Below are 27,120 nucleotides of genomic sequence, written 5' to 3' on the forward strand. Positions count from 1 at the left end.
TCTGTGGTTAAAGACCTGGCTCAACTCTTATCAGTTGCTTTCAAATAAGGAGAAAGAGAGCGATAAGGAAGAAAAGCCACGCTGAGTCACAGCATTTTGCATCCCAAGCTAACGGAAAAAAAGAAGAAAGAGGAGAAAAAGCCGTGTCACGAACTGCACCGGCCTACGAAAAGCAACTTGACGGATGGACTGAACCAGCAGGGCACGAGCTGCAGGGTTTATGTTCTATTGACTGTACAAGGAAACACTGAAGGTGTTGCAACGGCGTCAGGTCGTTCACAGCAGGCGGTTCCCCAGACTCACCCCCTTCTCAGTTTTAAAGGAAGCTCAGAAACACTCAACGACCAAAAGGGTGAATCAACGATGTCACGGCAGGAAGTAGCCATCTTTAGGCGTCTGGTCCTTCGTCGCCGCCTCGTCATCCCTGATTTTACATGTCTAGGTTGTGACGCTAGCCACTATTAGAAAGGCACATGTCACACAAAATAGGGTGTTTCTCTTGAGCATTCGCAGTTTGAGCTGTGAATCAGTTTCCCCCGCCAAAAAATCATGAACCAGCTAATAGTACGTGTAATTATTAGGACCTTGAGCTGAGGATGGGGCACAGTGGCTATTTTAAACTTCTAGTCCAGCGTTTTTTAGATCCGCAGGTGATGCAACCTAATGTAATGCTAAGCTCACTGAAGACGCTCCTAATGTTAGCTACTTTTTAAAAAAGATTTGGGGAATTACGCTCGTTGGCTTTATTGCGGAGAGTTTGGCAAGAAGTTCGATACCACTCTCATGTCGATTGGTAAAGTACAACGAGCAGTAAGCTAGCTTAGCTTAGCATTAAAGACTGGAAGCAGGGGGTAAATCGTCACTGTGCCTGGCCGAGAAGTTTTTGTACGGATCGAACAAAGACGATATGTTAATTAGTACGCTTCAGAAGTGTGAGTAGGCTGGTGATCCGTTTCCCGTCTTTAGCTATGCTAAGCTAAGCGCCCTCTGGCTCTTGCTTCATGTTACCGTTTAGACGCAGGAGTGATAACAATCTTTTAGCAAGAATGCCAATAAGCGCATTTCCAAGAAAGAAAACATGAAAATAACCACGTTAGAGCACCACAGGGAGGGAAGCTAAATTAAAGACCAATTCCCACGCTACAAGAACAAAATTAGATTTTTCCTTTTAGCTGAATCCATTTTTTTAATAAAATGTAAAAATGCCTAGGAATGCCCAGAGAAACGTTTTTTTTTTTTTGCTTTGCTATTTTAAATTTTACAGTGGCTCTCACATTTGAACCATTTTTTTTCCTTTCTTTCATCCAAACTAATGCTAATCATTAACTCGCTTCCATCATAAATACACAAATACTTTCTACACTAAATTGCGTATTTGAATTCAGGGTACAATTTGGGACAACAGTGTGAATAATCTTTAGAGGCCTTCATGCCCCGTACACGGGTCTGTTCATTTTGATGGTGATGATGATGCCACGACGGATATTTCCATGCAGAGGATATTAATGAAGTCGGTGGCGTCGGCCGAACAGCGAGCTGGAACACCTGTTGCTCTGACGTCTGAACACCTGCGCTGGTTAAACAAAGTCACTTTCAGCTGTTTGATAACACGACCGTCTCTTTGCTTCAGCAGACGAGGAAGCCTGAAACCGCCGTGGGCGCGAGATGAATGGCCAGAAAACTGTAGAGGTCACCTTATCCACCATTGTGTGTCCCCAATTCTTTTTTAATGTCGGGTAAGAGAATCCCATATGCAAGAAACATGTAAAAAAAACAAAATTAAAACAGGAGGGGCGTGGTTTTGAACAGACCGCGTAAACATCTTGGAATGGAGGAGCATAAATCCAAGGCACTAAGATAAAAAGGAGCCTCGTCATGAACTAGAGGACCGAGGTCAGACTGCAGCACCGGTGTGAACACTTTGAGGAGAAGGCGGACTGAATCTTCCTTCATCAAACCCCATTTCATACCCGACTAAGTTCGTCACAGTCAAGTTCAGTGAAACGTCTCCGAGAGGAAATGCACAATGCCAATTGTGTAAATTCACTTCTATGGTTGCGCAACAACACCTGATAGTGGATGTGTGTATTTAACGGCGATTTCGATCGGATGCATCGAAGTGAAATAAGACGAAAACGGGGGAAAAGATGCTGAGGTAAGAGGGGCGAGCCCAGAATAAGTTGGACAAAACCAGGAAGAATTAAACTTACACCAATTTTTTTTTTTATTTTGTCAAGGTATAACTCAATGAAACGTTGTTTCTTCTACAGTAATACTTCAAAACAGGTTTTTTTAACTGCAAAACAAAACAAACAAAAAAAAGAGGTTAAATACAAAGGTTTTTCATAAATTAAAGAAAAAGCTCATGTGATCAGCTTGACAGGAGTTCTACATTCACCGTGTTGCCGCCTGAATCCTGCAACCTGATCGGCTTGGTCTGAAGCAACAACAACAAATGAAAAGTGGTTGCTGGAATTATTTCACTGGCGTCCATCCAAGAGTGCTCAGCTCAATGTAAGTGCGTGGAACTAGACAAAAGCTACCAGCCTCCGGGCCGTATCCCACTGCTGAGGTCCCAAAAAAGGCTCCCCACGGGTCTGGTACAGGATGTGCACCCCTCTCTCTTGGTAAGGCGTTTCAGTCGCGAGCCGCTGCCTCTTTTAGAACGACTGCATCTACTTTAGTGCAGGTTGGACCTGTTTCTGGCCATCATATTCTGCCTCTAGAAACCTAACGTGCTGAGAGTTACAGTAGATTCTTTTGTTTGTGTGATTTCTTAAAATATCAGAACACTGCCCCCGGCATTTAAGTTAGTTTCCGGTATCACGATGGACATGAGATGAGTGGGGGTAGTTAAAAAAAACAAAAAACGGTGTTGATGATCTTCATGCAGCCTTTCTTAAAAACTTTTCTTTTTTTTTGTACAAATAGTTTCTGATATTTTCAGTCAGCCCGGTGAAGACGGTTTTGGGGTTTCCGAGCTCGGGGGGGAAATACCTGAAAAACCGAGCTCTTCAGCTATTTTAAAACGTGGACACAGGTGACTCCACCCGGTCACAGGTGACTCCACCCGGTCACAGGTGACTCCACCCGGTCACAGGTGACTCCACCCGGTCACAGGTGACTCCACCCGGTCACAGGTGACTCCACCCGGTCACAGGTGACTCCACCCGGTCAAAGGTGACTCCACCCGGTCAAAGGTGACTCCACCCGGTCAAAGGTGACTCCACCCGGTCAAAGGTGACCCCCCCCTCCCAGTCACAGGTCATCCGTATTTAAATATAACAGCAGTGCAAGACGTTTTGTACCCTGTTAAAGACTCTCATGAGTTTACTATCTTTGCTTTGAAAACACCACATTTGCATCAGAGTGCCTCAGATTTATGTCTCCCCTCGTCGGTACGTCCAATGCGTCGTTGGGTTCATGCGGTCTGGAGGGTTTCTACATTTTCTTCGGCAACAAGAAACTAAAAACACCAGATGACTAAAATGAGCGAAGCGTCGGTCGGGGATTTCGTTGCCTCGCGCACACCTGTTCTATTCCTTCTAAAAACGTGGACGTGAACTCCTCAGGTGCTGGATTTTGGAGCTTCAGACCACCAAAAAATAAATTCTCAACCGTCAGATCAGCTCTGCAACGAACATCTGCAGTAAAAAACAAAGAGGTACAGCAGGAGGGAAGTTCCTTCCACATGTTTTCATGCCGCTGTAATTCTGGGTCTCCTTGTCAATTTCCTTATTATTTTGTTGTTCTTGTGATGAGGAAGTCCAAACAGGGCTGTGGCACAGAAAAAGAAAGAAATTGAAATCCATCCGATTTAGTCGATTTGAAAATAGAAAACAATCAGATGTAAGTCTCTGCCTGTGAAGGGATGTGGAGCTTGTTTGGTGGCGAGTGAGAAATGAGTCAAAGCCTCCTTTTTTTTCCTTTTGTCCCAAAACAAAAGTAGTTTCTTTTTCTTCTGTCCCTTCTGGTGAAGAACAGGACACACCGGGAAAACAGTCGGGAACGACGCTGAAAAAGACCTCGAAGGAGCGGCAGAAACCAGACGGCCTCTGAGCTACGACTTCACTACGGTAAACTCTGCAGGTGTGTATTCACGCGTTTGACAGAAGACAGAGAAAGAAAGAAGAAAGCGAGAGAGACTCTACGATGGTTTATGACGAGTTGCCTGTGTGTAATGTGTGTGTGCTGTGTGTGTAATGTGTGTGTGTGTTTAAGTGAGAAGGTCTACGACACTCCGTTCACCAGCGGAGGAGCGTCCTGTTTGTCCTTCTTCATCCCTCGGTCTCTGATGGGTCTCTGATGGTGGTGGCGAGGTGGGCCTTCGCCGCCACCCTGGGATGAGGACAGCCCTCCTCCTCCTCCTCCTCCTCCTCCTCCTGCTGCTGCTGCTGCTGCTGCTGCTGCTGCTGCTGCTGCTGCTGCTGCTGCGACTCCTCCTCCTCTCCCTCCCGAGGAGTGCTGCACGCTGCGCTCGTTGTTACCGTCCACGCGGATCTGCAGGAGAAAGGAAATATGTAGTCTGGAGGCAAATAAGCTCGGCATCTCATGAGGTTATGATTCATGGCATTTAACCGTGTTCTACTGCACAGAAGATGTGTTGGCGTTCTCTCTGCTGATGGGCTGTTTCCATAGAGGTGCAGGACTTTAACATTGCAGTAAAGATCAATTCCACAGAGAGGAAAACATATGAAATGCCTCAAAACTGCAGAAAACTGCAGAAAAGGAAACATGCGTTCACTTCTGGTTCTGACAGCAGAAGTCAGTGTTTGTGTGGTTCTCTCCTCTGGGACATGGCGGGCCCCCGTGGGTGCTCCCATGTAGTCTTCTTCTTGGTCACCGAGCGGGTCATTCACCCAGAGAGCATCTGTTCTGGTGTGGCCGTACCTGTAGAGTGTCTTCCTGCGCTCTCGTCTTGGGGTCCCGGACGTGGCGAGGCCTCGGCTCGCTCCACTGCATGTCGTCGGCTAAAACCAGACGGACAACACCTGAGTGTGCTGACCACGCACTCACAGGATCAATGGCTGCCAATGGTGAACGACGACCTACCTTTGTAGCCTCCTCCTCCTCCTCTTCCTCTCCCCCCTCGCCCTCGCAGCCCTCCGCCGCCCGGTCTCCTCCTCCCGTCTGTCCGTCTGGGCATGGTCCCGCCTCCTGTCAGCAGCTCCTCGGTGGGGGCCAGCGACCAATCGCTGAGCTCGTCTTTGTGGTCCGACTCCGTCTCCGAGGCGTTGGACGCCTCTGAGTTGGTGCCTGTGGGGAGAGAGACCGAGCGCACGAGTCAGACCTCATTCATACTGCCTCGGAAACACTAGGCTTCATTAATATTTAGTTTTATTACATAAATCGCCACCTGGGGAGCGACTTTCATGGAATATTGCTGAAAAAGAAACCTTGTCTAAGCCAGAGAACCAGCTCTTCCACTCAGTCATCGAGTGCTTCACATCCTAACAAATGACCGTACTTCTACTCAGAGATAACTGCCGAACACTTGAGACAAGTATTTCATACCAAAGCTTCAGTTTGTTTACCTCGTGTGTGCACAAGTACCGTACTCAAAGATATGAATATGATGGATTCAAACAATAGATTCACTTTGTACTTTGTCTTACCTGAGGCGAAAGCTGCACCGCCTCCTCCTCCTCCTCCTCTTTGCCCTCTGCCGCCTCTTCCTCCCCTTCCTCCGTAGGGCTTCCCTCCTCCTCCTCCTCCTCCTCCTGCTCCTCCTCTGCCCATGCCCATGCCCATGCCCAGCCCCATGCCGTTGTCGAACACGTAGGTTTTGTCTTTGAGGTTTCGCGGGCCCGTCCCGCCTCCTCCGCCTCCCCCTCCGATCTGTCTCAGCTGCTCGTCGATCTGAAGGCGCTCCAGGCGAAGCTGATCCACCTCCTGCGGACACGGACACACACAGAGACCGTTTGTGTTGTTACACCAGGAGCCTGCGTTCAGTCGCGTCGTCGTAGCATCCCATAGAGCGTCCGTGTGGTGGAGACACTCCCCCCTCCTGAAACCGGGCTCTGAATTGGACCAAGAGCATTCGTTTCACGGCAGTGAGTCGATCAATAAATGAGATTTACAGTCGCACATTTAAGGCAGCCCTTCCTCTCAATCTTTCCCTCCTTTGGTGTCTGCATTTGCTCTCACAGTAACAGTCAGGACGACTTCCAAGGCTTTTGTGGGAAAAGCAGATCTCTGGGTGATCCTACGCACCTTAAGGTAGTTGAGGTGATAGTCCAGAAGCACTGTAGCGTTGGAGATGCTCTCCTTGGTCCCCACAAACACAAACGGCACCATTCCCTGTGACAGAGGAAGAATGAATGATCTCGTCTCACATCTAATCCGTTCTCAAAATGAGGAACGTCACAGTTGTAAACATTCATTACTGGATTCAGAGGATGATGATTTAGGGGGATGGAAAGTTCAGTCCGACACAACAGCGAGTCGACGTTTGTTGAGTTACGCATGTTACTATGAGGAACTTTGAACTGCTTGTTGTCACTGTAACACAGAACTAACCAACATAAAAAACAATCAGCGAGAGGATCGGACGTTTCTAGAAAGCTATTCTCATCATCGTCATCGGCTGCACCGGGTGAAAAGATGGAATCCTGCAGGGCCCATCACTGGGCCCACTGGCGGGATGAGAGAACGGCGAAACCCCTTTGTTTCGTCCACAGGGACCTCCAGCTTCCTCAAAAAGGTTCCTCGTCGTGACTTTAAGCAAAACGGGTGCTGGTCCATCCTTTCTCTGGCTCACCTCGTCCGTTGCCGCTGCCGCCACCACCACCGCGGGCTTTTTGTCGTTCTCCGGCTCGATGCGAACCCGAACCACCCCGGACTTATCGACCACCTCCTGGATCAGCTTGCCGTTTTTGCCGATCACTTTCCCTGCGAGATCAGAAAAGAAAACGGCGTCAGGAACCGTCTCGCCGGGACTTCAAAGGTTTTACCCAGTTATTGCACGGACGAGCTCGTCGTCTCAGTCGGGCCATTTTTCTCTCACCGACTAAGTTCCGGGGAACTTTGATGACGTCTTCGGCGAACTCCAGGAAACTCCTGGCTTTGCGCACGGCATCCTGGTCCTGAGACAAACGGCAGGGTTCTGGTCACTCGCTTATGGCTCGGTTTTAATGTGAACATGATTGGTAGAAACACCGAGACGCTTTGACACGGGTTCATCCAGACTTCACACACTCGGGTCTCCGCTGATGAGTCTCAGTCCATCTTACGTAACGCAGAGACATCCTACCTCTCCGTATATGTGGAAGGTGCACGTCTCCTCGTCCAGGTCTATGTTGGTGACTCCGGGGACTTTGCGGGCCTGCTGGATGTTGGCCCCGTGGGTCCCGATGGCCAGACCCATGAGGTCGTCCCGAACGACGAACTGTTCGTGAAACCGCGACGCCAGCTGCCTGGAACTCTGCGGGATGGACAAACCTCTAATAAAGCTATGATCGTGCGTGTGTGTGTGTGTGTGTGTGTGTGTGTGTGTGTGTGTGTGCACCATACCTCCAGTTGCCTGTTGGCCTCCTCGTTCCTCAGCATGAGCGACAGCTTGGTGCGGAGGCTCCTGAAGTGCATGTCGCTCATCATGTTGGCCCGCTTCGCCGTGACCTCGTTCACAGACTGAGAGAACAATCACAGCGTTTCAAATAGACGACTCTGATGGAGGTCACCCACAGCATTATGGGATATTTATGTTGATTAGGTGAATTACTCAACCAACCAAAATGACCAGCTGCTTTTTCTCCGAGTCGTAGACGACGTTGAAAGCGCCCACGGCTTTGATGAAGTCTTTGTGTGCCGATTCCTTGGAGCACCTGTCGACACGGTGACAAGTCACGACGTGTTAATTTGAGTCTCGAAAACAAGTCGGCAGTTATTACTGATGATGACGGACAAATGTATGTGAAGCTGACGCACTGTGCCTTCTAATGAGGCCTCATCTACTGTCGTTACCTTTAGAGACCAACATGCACATGACACACACATCCATGGCTCAGCAGAAGACACGTTGCACAGGCCGTAAGCTCTTTTTCACACACGGCATGAGGAGGTAAATGCACCGCTGACTGACACGTGCATCTTTTGTTGCCTTTGATTGAGGGTTCATTGTTGGTATGAGTTTAGTTTCCGCTGGTTGTTTGTCGCTGAACTTACAAAAACTGAATAATTAGAATTTTTTGTTCTTTGAGAGGACGACTTCCCTGCTGGACTTTCACCAAATAGTTTGGAGCTTCATTCATAACTTCACATTTAAAATGATTATTATAAGCATACATAAACATTTGTAATAGTGCACTGGCTGCCACCTTCTCCACACACACACACACACACACACACACACACACACACACACACACACACACACAGCAAGTGAGGCAGCCTTGTGTCATAAAGAAAGACAGATGTAATCATTTCCAAAATGCACACCTTTTTAAAAAAATATCTTACTCTTGTTTGGAAATCTACTTTATTTATGTTACTAAATATTCTGCTTCAGTCCACATTTGTTGGCATTCAGCCTTTAACTACAATTTAATTGGGGACATAAACTGTTTACCTGTATTATCAACAGGGCGGTCGAGCAGCACCATGAATGACATCCATTCAACCACAGACACAGTAAATCACACGGCGGCTGGCATGTTGCCACCGTTCTGCAGCGAAGCGTCGAGGAAGCCAGAGAAGAGAGGCTGAATGCGCACATTAAATATTGTTCTGCTACTTTGGACACAAGAGGATTATTATCATGATGAGCTCGTCACATGGCCGAGCCCGTCCACAGACATTTACTTCACTGGAAGAGTTAGATCCCTGCATTGACATGTTCCACATGATGAAGCTTACAGGAATGGGACTCGCACCTCAAACCGCTGCCACATATTTGACTGCTGTGTTAGTGGTTTACACCGCCGCTGTCTCTTATAAACACATCAGCACGTTCAGTTTCAGAGGATTCCCTCCTGACGAAGCGCCGATCCATGTCGGCACCTGTCGGCTAACAGCTAACAGCTAACAGCTTTGTTGAGGCTGAGCAACGTTGTGCTCCCGAGGCCCAGCAGCCCGTGCAGAGGCGTAATCGCTTGGAAACCCAAAACACTCGAGAAATGCCCCGACGTTAAAATGTTCTCGCCCCCCTCGTCCCTTTTGTGTTGATGTTACAACTCGCATCAGTCACTTTCCAACAATCAACCAAAACGGTCCCAGCCTGCCTCCTGGTGTATTCGCGGGCATTAAAAGCATCACTTCAAACTCACATCTGCCGTAGATCCTCGGGTACGTCCAGTCTGATCTTGATGAAGGTGGTTTTGGTGGCCGGTTTATTGGGGTTGACCGGCCGTAACCGCTCCAGCGTCACGATCTCATTTAGCGTAGCGTCACACGCGGCGTACTCTATTACGTAAAACTAGAGACACAAAGAGACAAGGGTACTGTTAACTCCTTAATAACTGTATCAATGCATTAAATATACACTTCTGTTCGTCAAACTTTCTGGAACACACTTGAGACAGGAGATGAGATGCTGATACAGACGGCTTGCCCAAATTAAATCTCCCAATCGCTCGTTTAAAAGCTGATACTTGGATCCGGATCAAAGCAGTGAGCCCTTGACAGACAGGAAGTAAACTCACAAGCTCAAAATCAACAACCGCCTCCAGAAGAACGGCAGAATATTTGTAAGCTGATTATCTCCACCGAGTCCCCTCAAGGACTTTAAACAGACATCTTATATTTTCTAGCCCAAATGAACTTGTGTGAATGTTGCCGCCGTCACAATGCTACGTGCTAGCTGCCGGTTTGATTCTGCTAATAACTCAACTGCCGGCCTAATGCGATGATATTTAAAGAGAGATTTCAGTCGCTCTCACCTCTCCTTTGACCATGCGGACCTTGGCCAGCCACCACCCACATGGCTCCTTGTCATTAGCCCTGGAATATACCTGGCAACACACACACACACACACACACACACACACACACACACACACACACACACACACACACCCACACACACACACACACACACACACACACACACACACACAGTAAGTAAAACAAACCTGAGATAACAATGAAAGGAATCCGGGATAGAGACTGCAAAGACGCACATATAATGCATAAAAACACTGATCTGGGCTCATTTTATTATTCTGTTAAAAAAGGAAATGCATTTTGAATCTTACTTTAAAAAATTTAAAAAAAAAAAAACAATATTGCTTATTCATAGTATTTTCTCCCCTCTCTATTCTCTTTTCAAGTCTTACTAGTTTACACAACAGCAGCTATGTTTTCTGTGAGCCTCAAGCAGATTCATCTCTCACACTTCCAACAGACGACGCTCAGCGTCTCTGCTTTCTGAATAAACTGCATCTGATGGATAACATTAACGCCATGAAGGCGTTGCATCGTCCCACCTCCACCTCGTCGCTCTCGTTGATCTCCTTGCAGGAGCCCGTCGGAGGCGGGAAACGCACATCCTGGAATGTGATTTGACGCTCCGGCTGCCAACTGGGCGACGCGGCGGCGAAACGTGCGGAAAAGACAAAGAGTGAAGTCCGTCACTGGCGGAAAGGTGGCGGTGTTCATGTTGTGATGGTGTCGTTTGCGTTACTCACTTGTTTTCGAATGCCACGGTGACCGTTCCTTCGTGAACGTCCTTCACAAAGGCCTAAAAGGATCATAGAGGGGACATAAGGACAGTTAAACCAGGGTCTAACAAACCTGAGCAGTTTTATATACATGTAAAGAGCGCGTAAAGACGTTACAGCTCTGCTACCACAGCCCAAAGCGGTTAGTGGCAACAAAACTGTTCTCTCTGGGCTGGATTCAGGTTTGGCTCCGTCTCTCTCTGGTTGTTGTTCACACAGTGTGTGTCCATGTGTGTCAAGTATTGCAAGTAGGACAAGCAATGCCTAGAAGGAAGAGAGAGAGACAGGGAGCCGCGTCTGTGGGTCGCATTAGCCTGGCAAGCTAACAGTCATAAACGAAGCGAAAGAAAATCCAAAAAGGAGATCTTCTCCAAAGTTTTAGCTCCTCTGTTGCTTTTCCCGGCCGCGACCCAACAGGACGGCGACTTGAACCGCGGAGGCAGTTGGGATAACATTCAAAACAGGAGTTTTGAATATATTATCAATATATAATATGAAGTTTGATATCATATCTGTTAGTAGTCTGGTGTGGCATGCTGTAGTGTAACGTGTGCGAGCAGATAAGTGCAACGCGTGTGGTGTTATTGCCATTAAAGATGCAACAGTGAGGGCTCATTGGTTTTAATTGGAAAACAGCAGGTGGGTCCCAAGCCTCTGAAGTTTGCTGTTATTTTAATGTTTTGTTATTATTTTAAACGTGAAGGATTCCGGCACGTAAACGGTTTCCTACTTTTACAGGAAACAAAATCTGAGTTGTTCTCATCTCAGGAGGATGAACTGTAGTTGTGGGGGATGTAATCTTGGAACGTGTAAACCATGAATGCAAGAGAAGATCGAGTTTCTATTTTCATAACAAGTCATTTCTTAGTGAAATTATACATGAAAATTATCAGGAGTCTTCTGCCACAGACTTCCAGGCCAGAGGATTTCCATAGTTAAGACGAGTGTTGTGATATTGGGATTTCTAACTTGGATACAATAGCTCGAAAAATATCAATATTCCAGACAGATTTTTAACAAAAGCTTTAAAATCACTTAAGGATCACATCAGAAATACTTGATGACGAATGTGTTGATCAACCAAACTTAACACGATCACAGACTCAAATGAAACGTAACGGTCGTAAAGACAGAGCTCAAGATCAAAACGTTCCTTTCAGACCTGAAAAAATATAAAAAATCTTCCATAACCTCCAAACTCTTTGGCTCCAACGCATTACATCCTGTCCAAGTGCCAGTTTGATCACGTCTGGGATTAGCGCCCTGGACCCGGGCGTCTACAGTGGCCTTTTCTTATCAAGCGGACTACTGAAAGCACCGGTATGGCAGACTTGAGAAACACACCTCTGTATCCTGCAGCTCTGTTTACTCTGTGGAGATTGCTCAAGTTGTAGGAACTCAGCAAGTTGCATTCCACCATGTGGGTACAACCCCAAAAACTAAATTGCAGAGGATACATCAACTTCTCCAAATGTGCTACATTTAGAGTCCATAAGTCTAAATGCGTTTTCAGAGGAATAAATAGTTATCTAGCCAATGCCATGTCGTGTAATACACTGGTCATGACTCATTTCAGGAGCGCCTCAGACACTGACTCAATGCTTGTTGATGACATCAGCATTTATCCATTTTTCAAAAAGATATCCAAAACAATGTACTTGATGACAAAATGGCAGGTCAGCGTGGTTATCGCGTTAGCTCGACGGCAGCACGCAGCGAAAGTTGAGAGCTGTTGACAAAGTGTTGATGAGGAAAGTGTGTTTGGTGGATCCCACTGGACTAATCTCCTGAGAGTTGCCTTTGGGTGCAATAATTTGACAAGAATGCCTGCCAAATAATGAAACAGTATTCAAACTGTGCCAAAAAAACAAAAAAAAACCCAGTTAGCATCTATCAAAGTGACAAGAGTACATCTGCTCGCTGATGTCGCCACCTTTAAACTCATCTCACGGCCTCAGGGACTGATTTAAGTAACGTCCAAATCAGGAACTTCAGCTTTGAGTGAAGCGCTTCATTTCTTTACTCCCAAAACATGTCAGCTGGCAGCGAACGCAAGCCGAGATGAATGAACGTCGCTGCAGAGCACCGCAGGGCTGGCAGGGCCGGCTTAGCGGGCCGATTGATTACGTCTCAAAATACTTTCTCGTGCACATCCATCCATTCATATTCATTACATTAGTTTGGCGGCGGCAGCACTTCTACGGTGACAATACGTGTAATCAATCCCGATTCAACCTCGCCGACTCAGTCTCACTCAAGTGCCACCAAACAAACCAGTAAAGCTGTGGCCATCTTTACAGTTATACTGGTGGAACTGGGAGTCAGAAGACAGGACATGGTGCCAATATATTTAATGCTTCCAACTTTCTTTTGCTGTGCTATTGCTTTATTTAGCAGCTATGCTTATTGGTTACTTTCCAATCAAAGCACACATTTATAAACTATTATAATTTGTATTGTATTGAATTTCTCCACCAATCACTCTTTAAGCATGACAACCAAACAAAATTGAACATTTATAATTTAAAAAAAGAGGATTTACTCCCACAAATAAGTGTCCTACATTCACGTTTCCTTCCACAGTAGTGGCTTGTCTTTCATTTAAAAAATAACCTCGTCTGTGATATTGTAAATCACGCAACGCGTCTACACGCATTCGCACTCAGTAATTGACTTTCGTTTTTAGATGACGGCACGGGATTGTGTTGCTTAACCCTGAAAGACTGAAGTCATTCTTCCGCACCTGAGGAACACAGACCAAGAGCATCCACACCTGTACGTCCAGGACCCCTCCCCCCCCCCGCCCTGCAATGGTGGTGGAGCGCGAATACGACCACACGTAACCCCCCAATACACCTTCGTCTTCACGTTACTGGTTCACTCTCGTTTTCAGAATAAATCCTGAATAGAAACAGAAAGCTACCGGCCCACTGGAGGGGTGGTGGTGGGGGGAACAACACTCGAACGGTGGCCGCGTATAGTTGCAGCCGTTACCGATACACAAACACAACTAACGGCCAACCAACTGACCAACCCGACCGACCGTTTGCCCATCACTTTACCGAGAAAACCCCCAAATTACGACCCCCCTCGGTCCACATTAGCGACACTTCCAACATTGCTTTTATAGCAACGTCGTTGTCGCCGATAGCTCATGAATTGTGAGCAGCATCTTTCGCGTTTAGCTTTTTTTGTTTACAGATTCGTCTCCAGCCCCCCCGCGCGTCCCGCTGGACGGAAGCACCGAGGAGGCCCGCAGACACCAAGCGGGCGCCGCGTCGCTCACGGTGGGAGACAGCTGCATGTCGGCGAGCACCGAAGCCTGAGCACGCCGCAGTTGACCTGACACAGCACCCGACAAAGCTACAAGCAGACAAACACATAAAAAAAAAAAAGTCACCAACTCACCTTATAAAAGGCCCCGCTCGTCCCCCTCACTTCCACGACGAGTTCGTCCATGACGCAAGTTACCACAGCTCGCTCGCGCAGCTAGCTAGCTAGTTAGCTAGCTAACCACCGTTGGCGACGTTAGTAGCTAGCTAGCTAGCTGGCTGGGCTAGCCCGACGCTAGCCGAGGCGGAGTTCGCTATCGTCGGGCTGTGTCGCTAAGCTAGCCAAGACAAGCCTGCCAGTCGGGTGCGAGGAGAGGCCACGACAACCGTGTGCGACCGCAACGTCGTTTCTTTCTGTTTTGTTTTTTTTGCACCGTCTGTGAATGAATCTCGCGTTTTTGCTTCGTGCGGTCCCGGGGCGTACGGTGGACCGAGTGCGAATACCACGGAGCGGGCTGCGTTAGCTGGCGCTAGCTAGTTATGTTAATGTTGTGTGATTAGTGGTGGAGCAGCTACTACTGCTGGTTGCATCGCTCCATGTGACGTCTCCGCGCTCTTCCTCGACTGAAATCCGAGGCTGGTTGCACTCATCGGAGCCTATTGCTGCTCTCCACAGGTAATACACAGGAATGTCTGTGTCGGACACAAGGTGCAATTCATCCAAAATAAAATAAAAATGACAATTGTCTTTATGCTGCAATGATCCCGTTTCTCCTACTTAAATAATAATATCTCAGCACCACAGTGGAAAACATATTTATCTGAAAGACATCTGGCTAATATCTCACTTATTCGTCTTTACTTCATATCCCAATATGGACCTTCCAAAATAAAAGCATAATTGGGTAAATCATGTTTTAGTTTTAACTGCATTTACTTTTTTTCAGCATTTTTCACAACTTTTTATGGTATTAAAATCGCGTGATGTTTGTCACTTGGTAGCTGACTTTCCAAACCACAGTGTTCATACTGTGGAAAAGTCATGGGATTTAAAAAATGTCTGGAAAAAGTCATTGAAAAAAAAATCCCAAAAGTGTAGTAAAAGTCATGTAAATGTGTTATAGTCATGTGTTCATGACGTTCATTTACGCTCAGTTTAAAATAATTATTATGCTTTTAAAAGAAAGACATTCAAAGTATCAGCAGCATACATACAGGCATCTATATAAACGTTTATTCTTTTAATCAAACTACTGTCTCTTATTCATATGTGTCATTTAAGCAGTGGTGGGCTGTGGATTTTCTACCTGCGCATTCAGTGCCTCCGCTGTTAGTTTAAATACTACATGTTCTCACTTTTTCATGTACACACTGAGATTTCACAAAAGGTTTGGTCATGCAAATTTGATTTAAAATCATGGAAATCCATTGGTCATAATGTGTATTAACCCTGAAACCACATCATCCACTCAATGTTTCCCTCCACACAAACGTAAGCCTTTTTCTGGAAGAGCTCAGCATAACTTAATTCATAACACACCTCAAAGCCCCTAAGTTTGAATGTCTAACTCTTTTAGGGTGTCATGGCCCATTATCTGTGTATTAAATATGCAGTTTATCTCAATAGCGTTCTGTGACGACAGTTAAATGACACGTTTTACCTCTCATCTCCTCTCACATTGAACCTTCGGCAGCACTCGTCTGCTACACACATTGATAGACACAGTATCTGCTTGATAAAAACAAAATGTCAGCCAAAGACACGGAACAAGCCGAACGTTTGGAGACCGTCGGACAGACTGATGCAGAAAGAGTGATATGCAGAGGAAGAAGAAGGGTCACTGTAGAAAGTAAGATACGAGACCATCGAAGCATGACAAAGGGATAAACTATTAAACGATCCGGGCAGAAATAGAATGAGAGCGCAGTAGATACCGGGCGACAAATGAAGGGTGAATTATGATACAAGACGGGAGAGAAGGAAAACGGAAAAACCAGACGTGAAACCTGAAGTTCCTGTGCGGGAAGGGAAACGGGCTCTGAAGCATAAAACTGTGAGGATGGCTGAAACAGACATGTTACTGAAGGCCTCGTCATGATGATGCATCGGGGCACAAACGCTCAGCGTTGGATGACTGAGCAGAAAGAACGAGGCTCTGAGTCAAGTGAAGCTTCTTCAGCAGTTTTATCAGAAGTTTTTCTTTTTTTGAGATCGTAACAACGACAATGTTTCATTATTAAAACGTGTGAAAGACGACAAATCAAACAAGGTCCAAAACGCACGGCCTGAAACACCTCGTCTCCTCTGTAGAGACATCGTGAAATGAAGAAACACCACTTTCAAGGCTTTAGTTAAAGCACTAACTGGTACTTTGACCTTTGATCTCAATGTTTCTGCATAGTGAGGATGAAGGTGCCGGCGTTCAGGAGGCCGGCGTCTTGTCGCCGACTGACCTCCAGCCTCAGTGGCGTCGCTTTGAACATAATGCTGTCCGAACAAGTGTGAATAAAATGAGGTTTTAGCTGATGGAGTTTTGACTGCTTCAGGTGGTGTATTGACACTAAATACTGCATTTTCAGAATAGACAGACGATGAAGTCATTTACATTTTGTGACTTGATTTCAATGTTCTTGTCTCGAGCTCACAGTTGGCTTTAATGTACGTGATGCTTGTTTTTAATGTTTGGATTCACATTGATGATATATGTCTTAAATTATTTGAAAAACACAATTAGTGTTTTGCACGTCAGATTTAATGTGACACTGTGTGGAGCTCCTCCTGTGGGATGGTCGATTTCAAAATGTCACGGCGTCCCTTCAAGAACAAATGTTTGTTACAAAAAGGAAGGCAAATGAACTGCAAAAAGCAGCAATATATATGTATATATATATATATATATATATATATATATATATATATATATATATATATATATATATATATATATATATATATATATATATAAATAAACAGACCTAACATATACAGGGGAAAAGGAAGCAAACATACTGGGTGTGTGTCCTCAACTGTGAGACCTGGATACAACAACAATGACTTCCAATGTGTGAGAAAGAAAACAGAGAGCCGAAAGTAACACGTGAAATACACAACTGTGATGGGATATGCTCTTACGGGGATGACGTCATCATTTTGCTTTCTTTCAATCACTCCAAACCAAGTCAAACGTTTTATTTTTTAAGTGTATGAAGGAAATACAGGCACACGTCTCTCCCTCCACATCAGGCCAGTACAGCCGTCTCACATTCATCACAGCGACTAAATGACGCTAATCTAATGAGAAACAGAGCCACAGACATACAACTACGTGCTGGGATATGATCCACCCCTCCACCTCCTCCACCCCTCCACCTCCTCCACCCTCCACCTCCTCCACCCCCCAGCAGAATGAACAGCCTAGCTAACGGATCTCAGTGTTTGTCTGCTCTCTTTTCGCTCAGCTTTTGTTGGGCCTCCGGGAGCTCGCACGTCACACACCGGCTTTTCCCTTTTCAACGGCGACGTCGTTCGCCTGTAAACGGCCCCTCGATCCCGCCGAACACAGACGACAGCTGAGCGGGTTTCCCTTTGGGCGGATCAATTAGGTCAGCCTGAAGGAGGGGGGGTCTGAAACGCTCACTCATCTGGATGTTTGACATACCGGATGTATTTATAGAGCAGCTCAAAAAGTAGGCTGCAGTGTTAAAATAGCGTCGGGTATAGTGACCGTCCGCTGCGGACTGATGCCTTATTACAAAGGCCTCGTAGCGCGACGTGTGCACAGCGCTTCCTTCCACTCGCAACCGCCCTCTCGATGTAAAGCGCTCTGCATCTTACGAGGGCAGTGAATAACGAGTATGGCTTCCTGCTGTTCCCCATCGCGCTCATCGTCGCCTCTGAGACCGGAGGCAGTGATGCTGATGCTGAAGGCAGACGGAGGGGCTTTTACCTCGAAACGAGCTAGTTTGAAGTCACGCGGCCCACATGGGGCCGTGTTTTTCTGAATGCGCATACGGAAAGGGATGGATCAGACGTGATTCAAAAAGAAAAGAGCCTCACGTCTTCGTAGGAGCGTTCCTCCTGTGCGAGGGGAAGAGGATCCGAGAGCCTCGAACTATATCTAAGTGACATGCTGCCGACAACCTCCAGATGCCCTGTTGTCAGGAACAAAGCTCTCTGCCACGCCTTCCTGCAGAGTTTTCCCTCTCACAGTGAGTTTAAGTCGACCGTCCTGATCGCGGAGGATCAATCGAAGATGTCGGGTAAAATTCTGAGACAAAAAAATCAAATAGTCGACACTGTGTACAGCGAGAGTGTTTGTCGGCGGTGTGAACGCAGATCACCTGCAGCGGTTAAAATGCTACTTTTGCCGGACCGAGGCAGCTTTTGAAGGCAGTAGAAAACAGCTGGGTGGAAGTCAATAACCATGAGGCAAAACAAAAAGAAGGTTTGTGACGTGTCGCCTCAGAAAAGCTGCTGTTAGTAAGTAACGTCCGCCATAGGACACCAAACTAGGGCCGGTCTGTTGGCTGGAGGGCGACCGCACGACATGCGCTGAGTGCCCGCTCGCCCTGGAAGTACTGCTGCTCACTTCCTGTCTGGATGAAAGGAAGAACTCCTTCAGTTCACGCTGCAGTGAAAAAGGCAACGCTGTTAATAAATCCCTTTTCTTCTCCTCCCCCGTTCCTCCTACTCAACCGGAAATAAAGTTGAATTTAAAATACTCTCGTACCATCATCCTCCTCCTCCTTGACATGTACTGTTACTCTCCCTCTCTCTCTTTCTTCCTCCCACTCCCTTCTTTTTGTTCTCTCCCTCCCCTCAACAAGGACAACTGCTCTTGGTTTCAGTCTCTTGTGTGAGCCGCACCCTCCCGTCCTCTCGCTCCACGTCCCTGTACAGCAGAGACTTCTGGGCCTTCAGGCGGCACGCCAGCGACATGAAGATGGAGTCCACGTTCTGACTCTCGCGCGGGTCTTTGGCCGACGTCTCGAACAGCAGCATGTTGTGGGAGTCGGCGAACTTCAGCGCCACGTTGGAGGGAACCTGGGAGGGCACAAAGGATCGCTGGTAAAAAAACAACGAATGCAGGGTTCATGCACATTATGACGATGGATTCACATGACTTTAAACCACGTTTCTCTGACTTTTAACCAAATGTCCATGAGCAAACATGGTGTGAAATGTGTGTGTAGACAGTAAAAACTGATAAAATGTAGTATTTAAACTAACAATGAGGATTCAAAGCATACAGTAAACCTTAAATGACTCAAATGAATGAGAGACAATAGTTTGATTCAAAGAATAAACATTTATATAGATGCCTGCATGTATGCTGCTGATATTTTCTTTTAAAAGCATATTAATTATTTCAAACTCTGTGTAAATTAACACATGAATATAACACATTTACAGGACTTTTACTACACTTTTGGTGATTTTTTTTTTTCAAGGACTTTCCAGGCCTGGAAATAACCATGTTTTAAACATCCCGGTGTTCCATGACCGTATGAACGCCGTTAGTTCCATCTCAGGTGCGGTAGATGACGGGTGGTGCCGAGCACGCGCTCACCTGTATTTGGTCCACGAGGTCGCACTTGTTCCCCACCAGGACCCGAGGCACTGACGCTGAGACCCGATGGCCGTTACACTCCTGCAACACAGCAGAACATGTCTTCATGTGCACGCGCCGTAAAGAGAAGCAGCGAAGCAGAGGGGGGCGTTACCGTCGGCCTCTCAGCTGTAATTACAAGGAATTTATGACCACAATGTGTCCCGCTTGGCGAGTAAGAACTGCCGACGTCCAAATGGCTGCTTAGCCACCGTTCCCACCAGCTCAATATCAATAAAGTCCAGCAGGTCTACGAACACGAGAGGATCAATCCCGCCGGTTGCAACAGGAGCTGTAAAGCCTCCAGGGTGTTGATATGTGCTGCAGCTTTACTGCCTGAATAAAGCAAGAAGACCTTCAAGGTGCAAATCCGACAGCGGTTACACTTCTTCTGCAGCTTGCACGGGTCGCCCTTTAGCGTACGTAGCATGATTAGCATACGTACGTAACTTAATCTACACAACTTATTTGAACCCTAACTATGATCTTTCTTTCCCTAAACATAAGTGTTTTGCTTTTTTTTTGGTAACGTTCAAATGATTTCAAAGTGATTATGTATTTACTCTCATGTCTCTACAGGTCTCATATGCACAACTAGTATTCTACTATAATACTGTCAGTACCTAATACGTGCAATATCCATTACGTTGAAGTACTTCTATACACGTTTTTTATTCCATCTGTATATTTAATATTCTTCTTACTGTTCATTTTTAATTTTGTTTCATTATGGTTCTGTTTATTTATATTACTTGATTTTTTATCTTTATCTACTTGTGAGCAGAGCTGCTGTAATCCTGTAATTTCCCCACTGAGGGACTAATAAAGGAGTATTTTTTCTTTTCTTGCTAATACTAGCTCAACCGCTAACACTGCTAATGTTACCACAGACCTACAAGTAGTCCTGTCATCACTACTATTATTTTCTTGACTATTGACCAGCAGATATTTTAAAACATGAACGGTGACGTACCGCCCGGTAAGACAGCGTAAGCCTCGTGCTCAGCACCAGGATGGAGAAGGTGACCAAACGTCACGCAGTGGAGCCGTAATGAATGCCATCATCCTCTTTTAAGGGAAACGACCAGTGCAATCCTCTTGTGAACCTCCAGAGAGCAGAGAGAGTGCAGGTCAGACTCCTTGAGCCTCGTCTGCCTGAGTCATTGATCTTTCATGTGATCGCGGTCTGTGCGAGTCACAGCGGGTAAGTGAGGCTCTGGGCTGTCAGTAGCTTAACCGTGCATGTGTATTGATAAACCTCTCGGCGTCTGCGGTGCTCGAGTAGCCCGATTGTGTAACTCCGACTCTTTCCCCGGGTCCCGCCCTCCTGTCTGTCTCGTCCTGGATCTATGGTACCGTGAGCACTTTGGCAAAGCCGGCCGCGCGAATCCCTTTTGAATAATTCATTTTCTCGGGGAAGCCACTGTGCACTTGCTGTGAGCGGAGATGCAAACCAGGCTTTGTGATGGAGACATCCCAGTTTCAACCCACAGCTAATATGTAGTCGAACCAGTTGGACCACTGGAAGCTGCTGGTGACGTTCAGGAGAGCTCCTCTGACCATCTGGACCCTGACAAAGACTATTCGGTCGGTTGCGCGTGGAGCCGGTCACCAACCTCTATCCACGTCTGTAGGTTGCGAAAGGAAGGCATCTTGGTGACGTCGTACACAAACACCACCGCGTGGACGTTGCGGTAATAGTGTTCCACCATGGATTTACGAAAACGCTCCTGGCCCGCCGTGTCCCACACCTGCACCTGTGGAGAGAGAGACGGGACGGTGCCGTTAATCGTCAACGTGAAATGTATTTCCGTCATATGAAAGCACCCAGAGTGACAGATCCAGACACACGACCTCATTGCACAACATCCTTACAACTACAACTATGCATCTGAGTACAATGAGCTGTCTGAGCTGATAAGCTTGTAGCACGACGAGCATTTACACAAAGCCTCAGGGCAGGTTTTCTCTGTGCGCAGCCAAAATTAAATGTGGAGACACGTCCAATTTGGTGTGAAACCAAGACTAAACGCACCTTTTTGGAACCAGCTACACAATGTGTACCGGCTGCCTGGCCGGGTTTATCAAATATATTCAAACTACCAACAACGTCAGATACCCCGAGTGCATTACTCTCACTGCCCTTCAGTGATCTCTTCATAGTTGCGACACCCTCCAATGACTCACGGGCCATTTCCTCTGGCTAAATATATTGCAGTTTGCCTCCTTTATTGGACCCTTGTGCCTGATGTGGGGCTATGCTACTGCCGTGTAACTTCCTAATTGCAGTTATTTGATGGTTCAGATTTAACCGGAGGGTACGAAGAGGAAGTGAGGAATGATTTCACCTAAAAATAAATAAGATTCAGCCGTGCCAGAGCGCAGAGTGAAAAACGGATCTCGGGCTTGAGCTAGCTCGTATCGTTAGCCGGCTGAATGCAATCAGCAGCGCTTTGTCTATCACCACGGACATCTCCAAAGGACCGTTTCCTGTTCGCACCATCTGAAGGGACGCGCCCGGCTACTTAGCGTCAGATGTTGGCCGCTGCCTTCAGTGCAGCTGATAACGTCAGAAGCTTTTGGCTTTTGTTGAACACGGCGCAGAGTAGATCTGATGGCTCCTCTGCACGTTGTTCACCTCTCGTCAGTGTGGATGTCTTTTTATGAAACGCTAAAACCCTTTGCAGTGCGGACTGGACTTCTGCTCGTCAATAGCTGCGAATCATTCCCATTTTCTTTTGACTCCTTATCCACCCTGCGTTCTAAACTTAGCGCTCTTTTCTTCTATTTTTAGAGCTGCGCAGCTTGAAATGTTTGGTTGCCAAAACTGTGTGCTACTTTTATTCACCTGCCAGAAACTGGAGAGGGAAGAATACAGATGAATTTGTGTCATCGTTGCCTGGAGGATCATGCGATCTTCGTGAGGCAGTGTGTGCATTAGCAGTTCAGCTAACGGAACTGCTAATGCACACACAATGAGTGGGAACTGCTAGTTATTTCTGTTTTTGGTGAGATTGTACGGAGTGTAATCTACAACGACTTCAAGAGCGATTGCTGTTTGTTGTGTGAATTAGGTGGATTTACAATAAACCTCACACGTTGTTAGTTAGCTGACGCTAACCGCTGATGGAGCTACCGGTAAACACACCGTCTCAATTTGTGGGTTATATTTATTCAATCCTTGAGATCTGCACTCCATATTCTTTTATAACTAATACGATAACGATACTGCTCTGCGTGAATTGTGAGTAAACGTTTGACTTGTGCAGCTGGGTCAGAAGCATTTTAAAAGCCTGTCTGCACAAGTGTAGGAGTTTTTACTCCAACAGCGTCAAATGTAAGAGTCCACTGTCAAGGCTCTGAAATCCCCGTCTGATGACACATAAACACAACAGATAGTTTCTCCTGGAGCCCGCTGGGTCTGAACACCCGCCTGTAAACATTTAGTTCTCCGATACAACCGCCATTGCTGGCACCAACCAATCGAATAAAATCCTTTCCTGAAAGGTTTTACAGCAACGGTAGAACGCGACAGCTTTAAAAGTCGAGTCACATTTACACACATCTCTTTCTGAAGAGGACTTCAATGATTCGGACACGCTGACCTAAGAGCTGGAGTGTACACCGTGTTTATGAGTCAGCATGCAGGGGCATCTGGAGGTTGCAGACAGGCTGTTCTACTGAGACTGAAAGGGGGGAAGGGAGAACACACACACACACACACACACACACACACACACACACACACACACACCAGCCAAGGAGGGGGAAGGTGTGTGTGTGTGTGTTACACAACAAAGCACGAGATCTCAATAAGTCGTCGTAGTGTCGTCCGTATGAACAAAGCAACCAATAAAAACTAAAATCTTAATTGTCGTGACGCTCCAACAGTGTCATCATACCGTTGCACTTGAATTGATTTAGTACAGCTGAAGCTGTTAGAAATCATTACACTTTCATTTTTAGCAATTACCAGGATACCATTACAGCCCCATGGTCTGATACCTTTCTACTGCTTTATTTAGAGGTTTACAAGAGGAATTTCCTATATTTAAGGTAATATAATATAGTCATTATAGCTTGTATTCAATCTGATAGCTGCACTTCATTTGTTTTATTATGAAAATGAATGAATAAGTGATGATATTTGGACGTGTACCCTGGATGTAATGCCGCTACTATCCCATATGTCCAGCGGGTCAATCTTCTGGACTTCTGGACTGAAATGTGTTAATGATGATGGTGAAAACGTCACAAGTTGCTTTTGGTTGTCCGGCCGGCGGTCTATATGACCGAGAGCTCCTCGGTGTCGGGTCATATCAACACAAAGGAAAGCGGCACATCACCGGTTGTTTCTTCTTTTGACTCCTTTCATTCGTTTCCTGGTAACAAATGACTCAACACAAGGTCACAAGGTCGGTCCCTGTTGTTCATAACACATGTAACCCTCATGGAGCTTCCTCCCTCGGGCCAATCGGATGACGCTCATTGTTTCGGTCTTAAAGGAGACACATGTTGTCAAATTGCATGTAAAACAACAGAAAAAGTAGCATTTTGAACAGACAAATATCTCATAAAGAAAAGCGCAGTGAAACGCAGTGTGTTGTTGTGTTTGGATGAAATGAAACGAGGATGCACTGACAGCTGATCCACGAAAAGAAACGAGGAGGAGGAGGAAGAGGAGGAGGAGGAAGAGGAGGAAGAGGAGGAGGAGAAGGAGGAGGAGGAGGAGGAGGAGGAGGAGGAGGGAGGAAACACCACTGATCTGCATCCAGCCCCTCTGTTGCTTTTTTTTTTTTACCTTGATCGTCTCCCCCTCGATCTCCACCGCCTTCTCCCGGAAATCCACGCCGATGGTGGCCTCGGTCTTGTCGGGGAAGCTCCCCCCGGTGAAGCGGAAGGTGAGGCAGGTCTTCCCCACGTTGGAGTCCCCGATGACGATGATCTTGAAGATCCGCGTCTGGATGCTCAGCTCCAGCGAGGAGGTGATGCTCGGGGCGGCGGCGCTGCCGCTGCTGCTGGCTCGGCTCCGGCTGGCTCTCTGCAGGTCCACGGAGGACGTCAGCATGGTGACATTGTCGTCCGCTCGGTTCCTCCGTGTGTTTCCTTTACTTCCTCCTGCTCCTCCTGCTCCTCCTGCTCCTCCTGCTCCTCCTGCTCCTCCTGCTCCTCCTGCTCCTCCTGCTCCTCCGCCGCCGCCCGGAGCTCGGGTCTCCTCCTCCGGGGAATCGTTGGTCATCGTGCCGGAGGAGGCGATGCGAAAATCGGTGTGTGCGTGTGCGGAGAGCAGGGAAAGGGAGGTGGACGGATGGATGAGTGAAGGGAGGGGGGAAGGAGGGAGCAAGGAAGGAAGGAAGGAGGAGACGAGAGAGGCAACAATAGCAGCGATGCTTCTTCCTCAGCAGCGGAGTGCGTCCTTAAGGGAGAAGCGTCGTAAAAGAGTTGCATTAGAATAAGTTTCATTCCTATTGAAACGAGCCGAGGCTGTAGGATGCTTAAATACAACAACAACAACAACAACAACAACAACAACAACAACAACAACAACAACGATGTACGGTTATTATTATGATCATTATAACGGCTGCAGTTGCTTTTTAGACATCTTCCATAAAAAACATAAACGAATAAATACACTGATTAAACCGCTAGTTTTCCACCTCAATGCATGATTACTCCCTTATTTAAAAAGAAAAGCTATGTCTTGTCACATTTCAGATGACTGTATGAGATTAAACAAAAACGTTCCTCATACAAATGTGTGTTACATAACTTTCCCGCCCCAACAGTCATATCACAAACATCACAACACACTTCACACTGTGATGTTGCCACACACACACACACACACACACACACACACACACACACACACACACACACACGGTTCAGTGTTATTTGCTCCTGATACTTTTGTACGTTTCTTATGATTTTTAAAGTAGGATTTTAACTTGGCATTAAATATATTTTTCACCGTACCGTCGGTACTTTTGCTAAAGTGAAGGATGTGTGTGTGTCCTCGTCTCCTCACACGGTGCAGTCATGTGGCCTGAGCGGCCGGTCATATCATCACATTCCAGAAGTCAACATGGCCGTAAGGCAAAGCGGGTCGCAGCGTCACCGCGAGGCTCCGGGGGCAAAGGTCGACCCAATTAACGAGGATTCCCCTTCAAAGCCTCGTCATCACAACGTTTTGTGTAAATGAATCATTTCAAAGGCCGTGCTCGGGATATTCCCTCTACTTCAAGAGGAACCACGTCATGCCGCTTTGTACGGCGGTCTCAAGTCAAGAGTTTCTCGCACTTTGTGTTTTTGTTCCATTTAAAGCTTCCAGACCGAGCAGGTGTCGTGAAGCAGAATCAACAGCAGCTTGTCGGCCTGGCTGCACAGAGGGATGCTGGGTAAAAGAAAATGAGGATTTGAGGTTAAAAAAACCCGCTTAGAGTGCTCTGGGAAGAAGAGTACAAGCCAGGAGTCAGCATTTTGTACTTTCGCTTCCCTCATCAAAGCGACTTGTTGACGGGTTTTTGTTTGGATGTCTGAGGTGTGGTCAGCGGTGAACACGAGCTTCAGACATTTTTGAAGTACATAAGAATAAGATTGTCTTCAAAAAGATGGTCGCTGACAAGCGGCTAAATGAAACTACAACCGCTGCAACCCGTAGTAGTCGGACTGCCGGCGTCATGAGGATTCGTCCTCTGGGGACCATGAACATCTGGACCGAATGTTGTGCCAATCCATCTAATATTGTTCAGGTATTCCAGCTGTTGACCGACTGGGACGTCTATCCCAAGAGCCACGCCGTCGGCATATAGATGTACATTATATTGTTTCCCTCGAAATGACACAACACAAATGAGCAGTGGTGCAGATTCCATTCAGTCGATTATTGATCTATGGTGAGATTCCAGAGATGTTCCAGGTGGAATCAGACGTTCACGGTGTTTGAAGAGCTGCTTTTCAGAGGTGAGAAACAAAAGGCAAGCAAAGCAAAGGCGTCACTCACCGTGTGCAGGAGCTGCTGTGCTTCCATCTTGACAACAACACAAAACATGCGCACACAGAGTGCACGTGCACGCCCTCGTCTGTTGATATCAGACTGAAGCGCAGACAGAAATACGAAACACTTCGCCCTGTTTTCACTCTCTTACACACACAAACACACACATATACGTTCACACAGGCACGCCACTCACTGTGTGGAAACAATCCCTTACACACAACACATCTCTTCCCCACAGACATACACACTGTCTCTCAAAGAGACACACATAACCTCTTCTCACACACACACTGTTGAGCGCTGGTGTCTCACAAAGCTCTCTTCTTCCTTCAGTCAAAGACCTGTTTGTCTGCCGGCTCAGTGGGACGTTCACATTCTGGCGAACACAAACCGACAGTGAAATATAGCGCTCATTTGCATACACACACACATTTGGATGCGTGCGAACACACACCAAAACGATGTTGTGGCGTCGCACTTTTCCTACGCTGTTGCGGTTCTCAAAATGTGTCAAATGAAACTCATCACAGACATGTTCTTTTCTAATCGGGGTTTTCTTTTGTTTGTAAAAACATGTTTGA

General features: G+C 46.7%; 2 protein-coding genes across 3 annotated transcripts; both read right to left on the minus strand.

Moving 5' to 3' along the window:
* Nucleotides 1–2,200: 2,200 nt before the first annotated feature.
* Nucleotides 2,201–14,575, minus strand: fmr1 (fragile X messenger ribonucleoprotein 1). The gene is made up of 15 exons (XM_068581596.1): nt 14,064–14,575; nt 10,623–10,675; nt 10,422–10,515; nt 9,876–9,947; nt 9,264–9,412; nt 7,730–7,823; nt 7,513–7,629; nt 7,253–7,423; nt 7,007–7,085; nt 6,761–6,891; nt 6,214–6,300; nt 5,616–5,892; nt 5,053–5,256; nt 4,891–4,970; nt 2,201–4,500 (listed from the first exon to the last, which is right to left on the minus strand). Exons 1-15 carry the CDS (start codon nt 14,112–14,114, stop codon nt 4,231–4,233), a joined length of 1,929 nt encoding a protein of 642 aa, XP_068437697.1. The 5' UTR covers nt 14,115–14,575; the 3' UTR covers nt 2,201–4,230.
* A 2,737-nt stretch (nt 14,576–17,312) lies between these two features.
* On the minus strand, nt 17,313–26,838 carry rab33a (RAB33A, member RAS oncogene family). 2 transcript variants are annotated; one of them, XM_068595406.1, is made up of 5 exons: nt 26,543–26,838; nt 24,338–24,952; nt 21,153–21,293; nt 19,498–19,578; nt 17,313–18,971 (listed from the first exon to the last, which is right to left on the minus strand). In XM_068595406.1, exons 2-5 carry the CDS (start codon nt 24,773–24,775, stop codon nt 18,747–18,749), a joined length of 885 nt encoding a protein of 294 aa, XP_068451507.1. In that variant the 5' UTR covers nt 24,776–24,952; nt 26,543–26,838; the 3' UTR covers nt 17,313–18,746. The 2 variants fall into 2 exon arrangements, with proteins under 2 accessions (XP_068451507.1, XP_068451508.1); XM_068595407.1 differs by lacking the exon at nt 26,543–26,838 and having other exon boundaries at nt 24,338–24,990.
* Nucleotides 26,839–27,120: the final 282 nt, after the last annotated feature.

The sequence above is a fragment of the Clinocottus analis genome, unplaced genomic scaffold (assembly GCF_023055335.1).
Source record: "Clinocottus analis isolate CAN_PGR_092001 unplaced genomic scaffold, fCliAna1.0.p SCAF_10, whole genome shotgun sequence".
NCBI lineage: Eukaryota > Metazoa > Chordata > Actinopteri > Perciformes > Cottidae > Clinocottus > Clinocottus analis.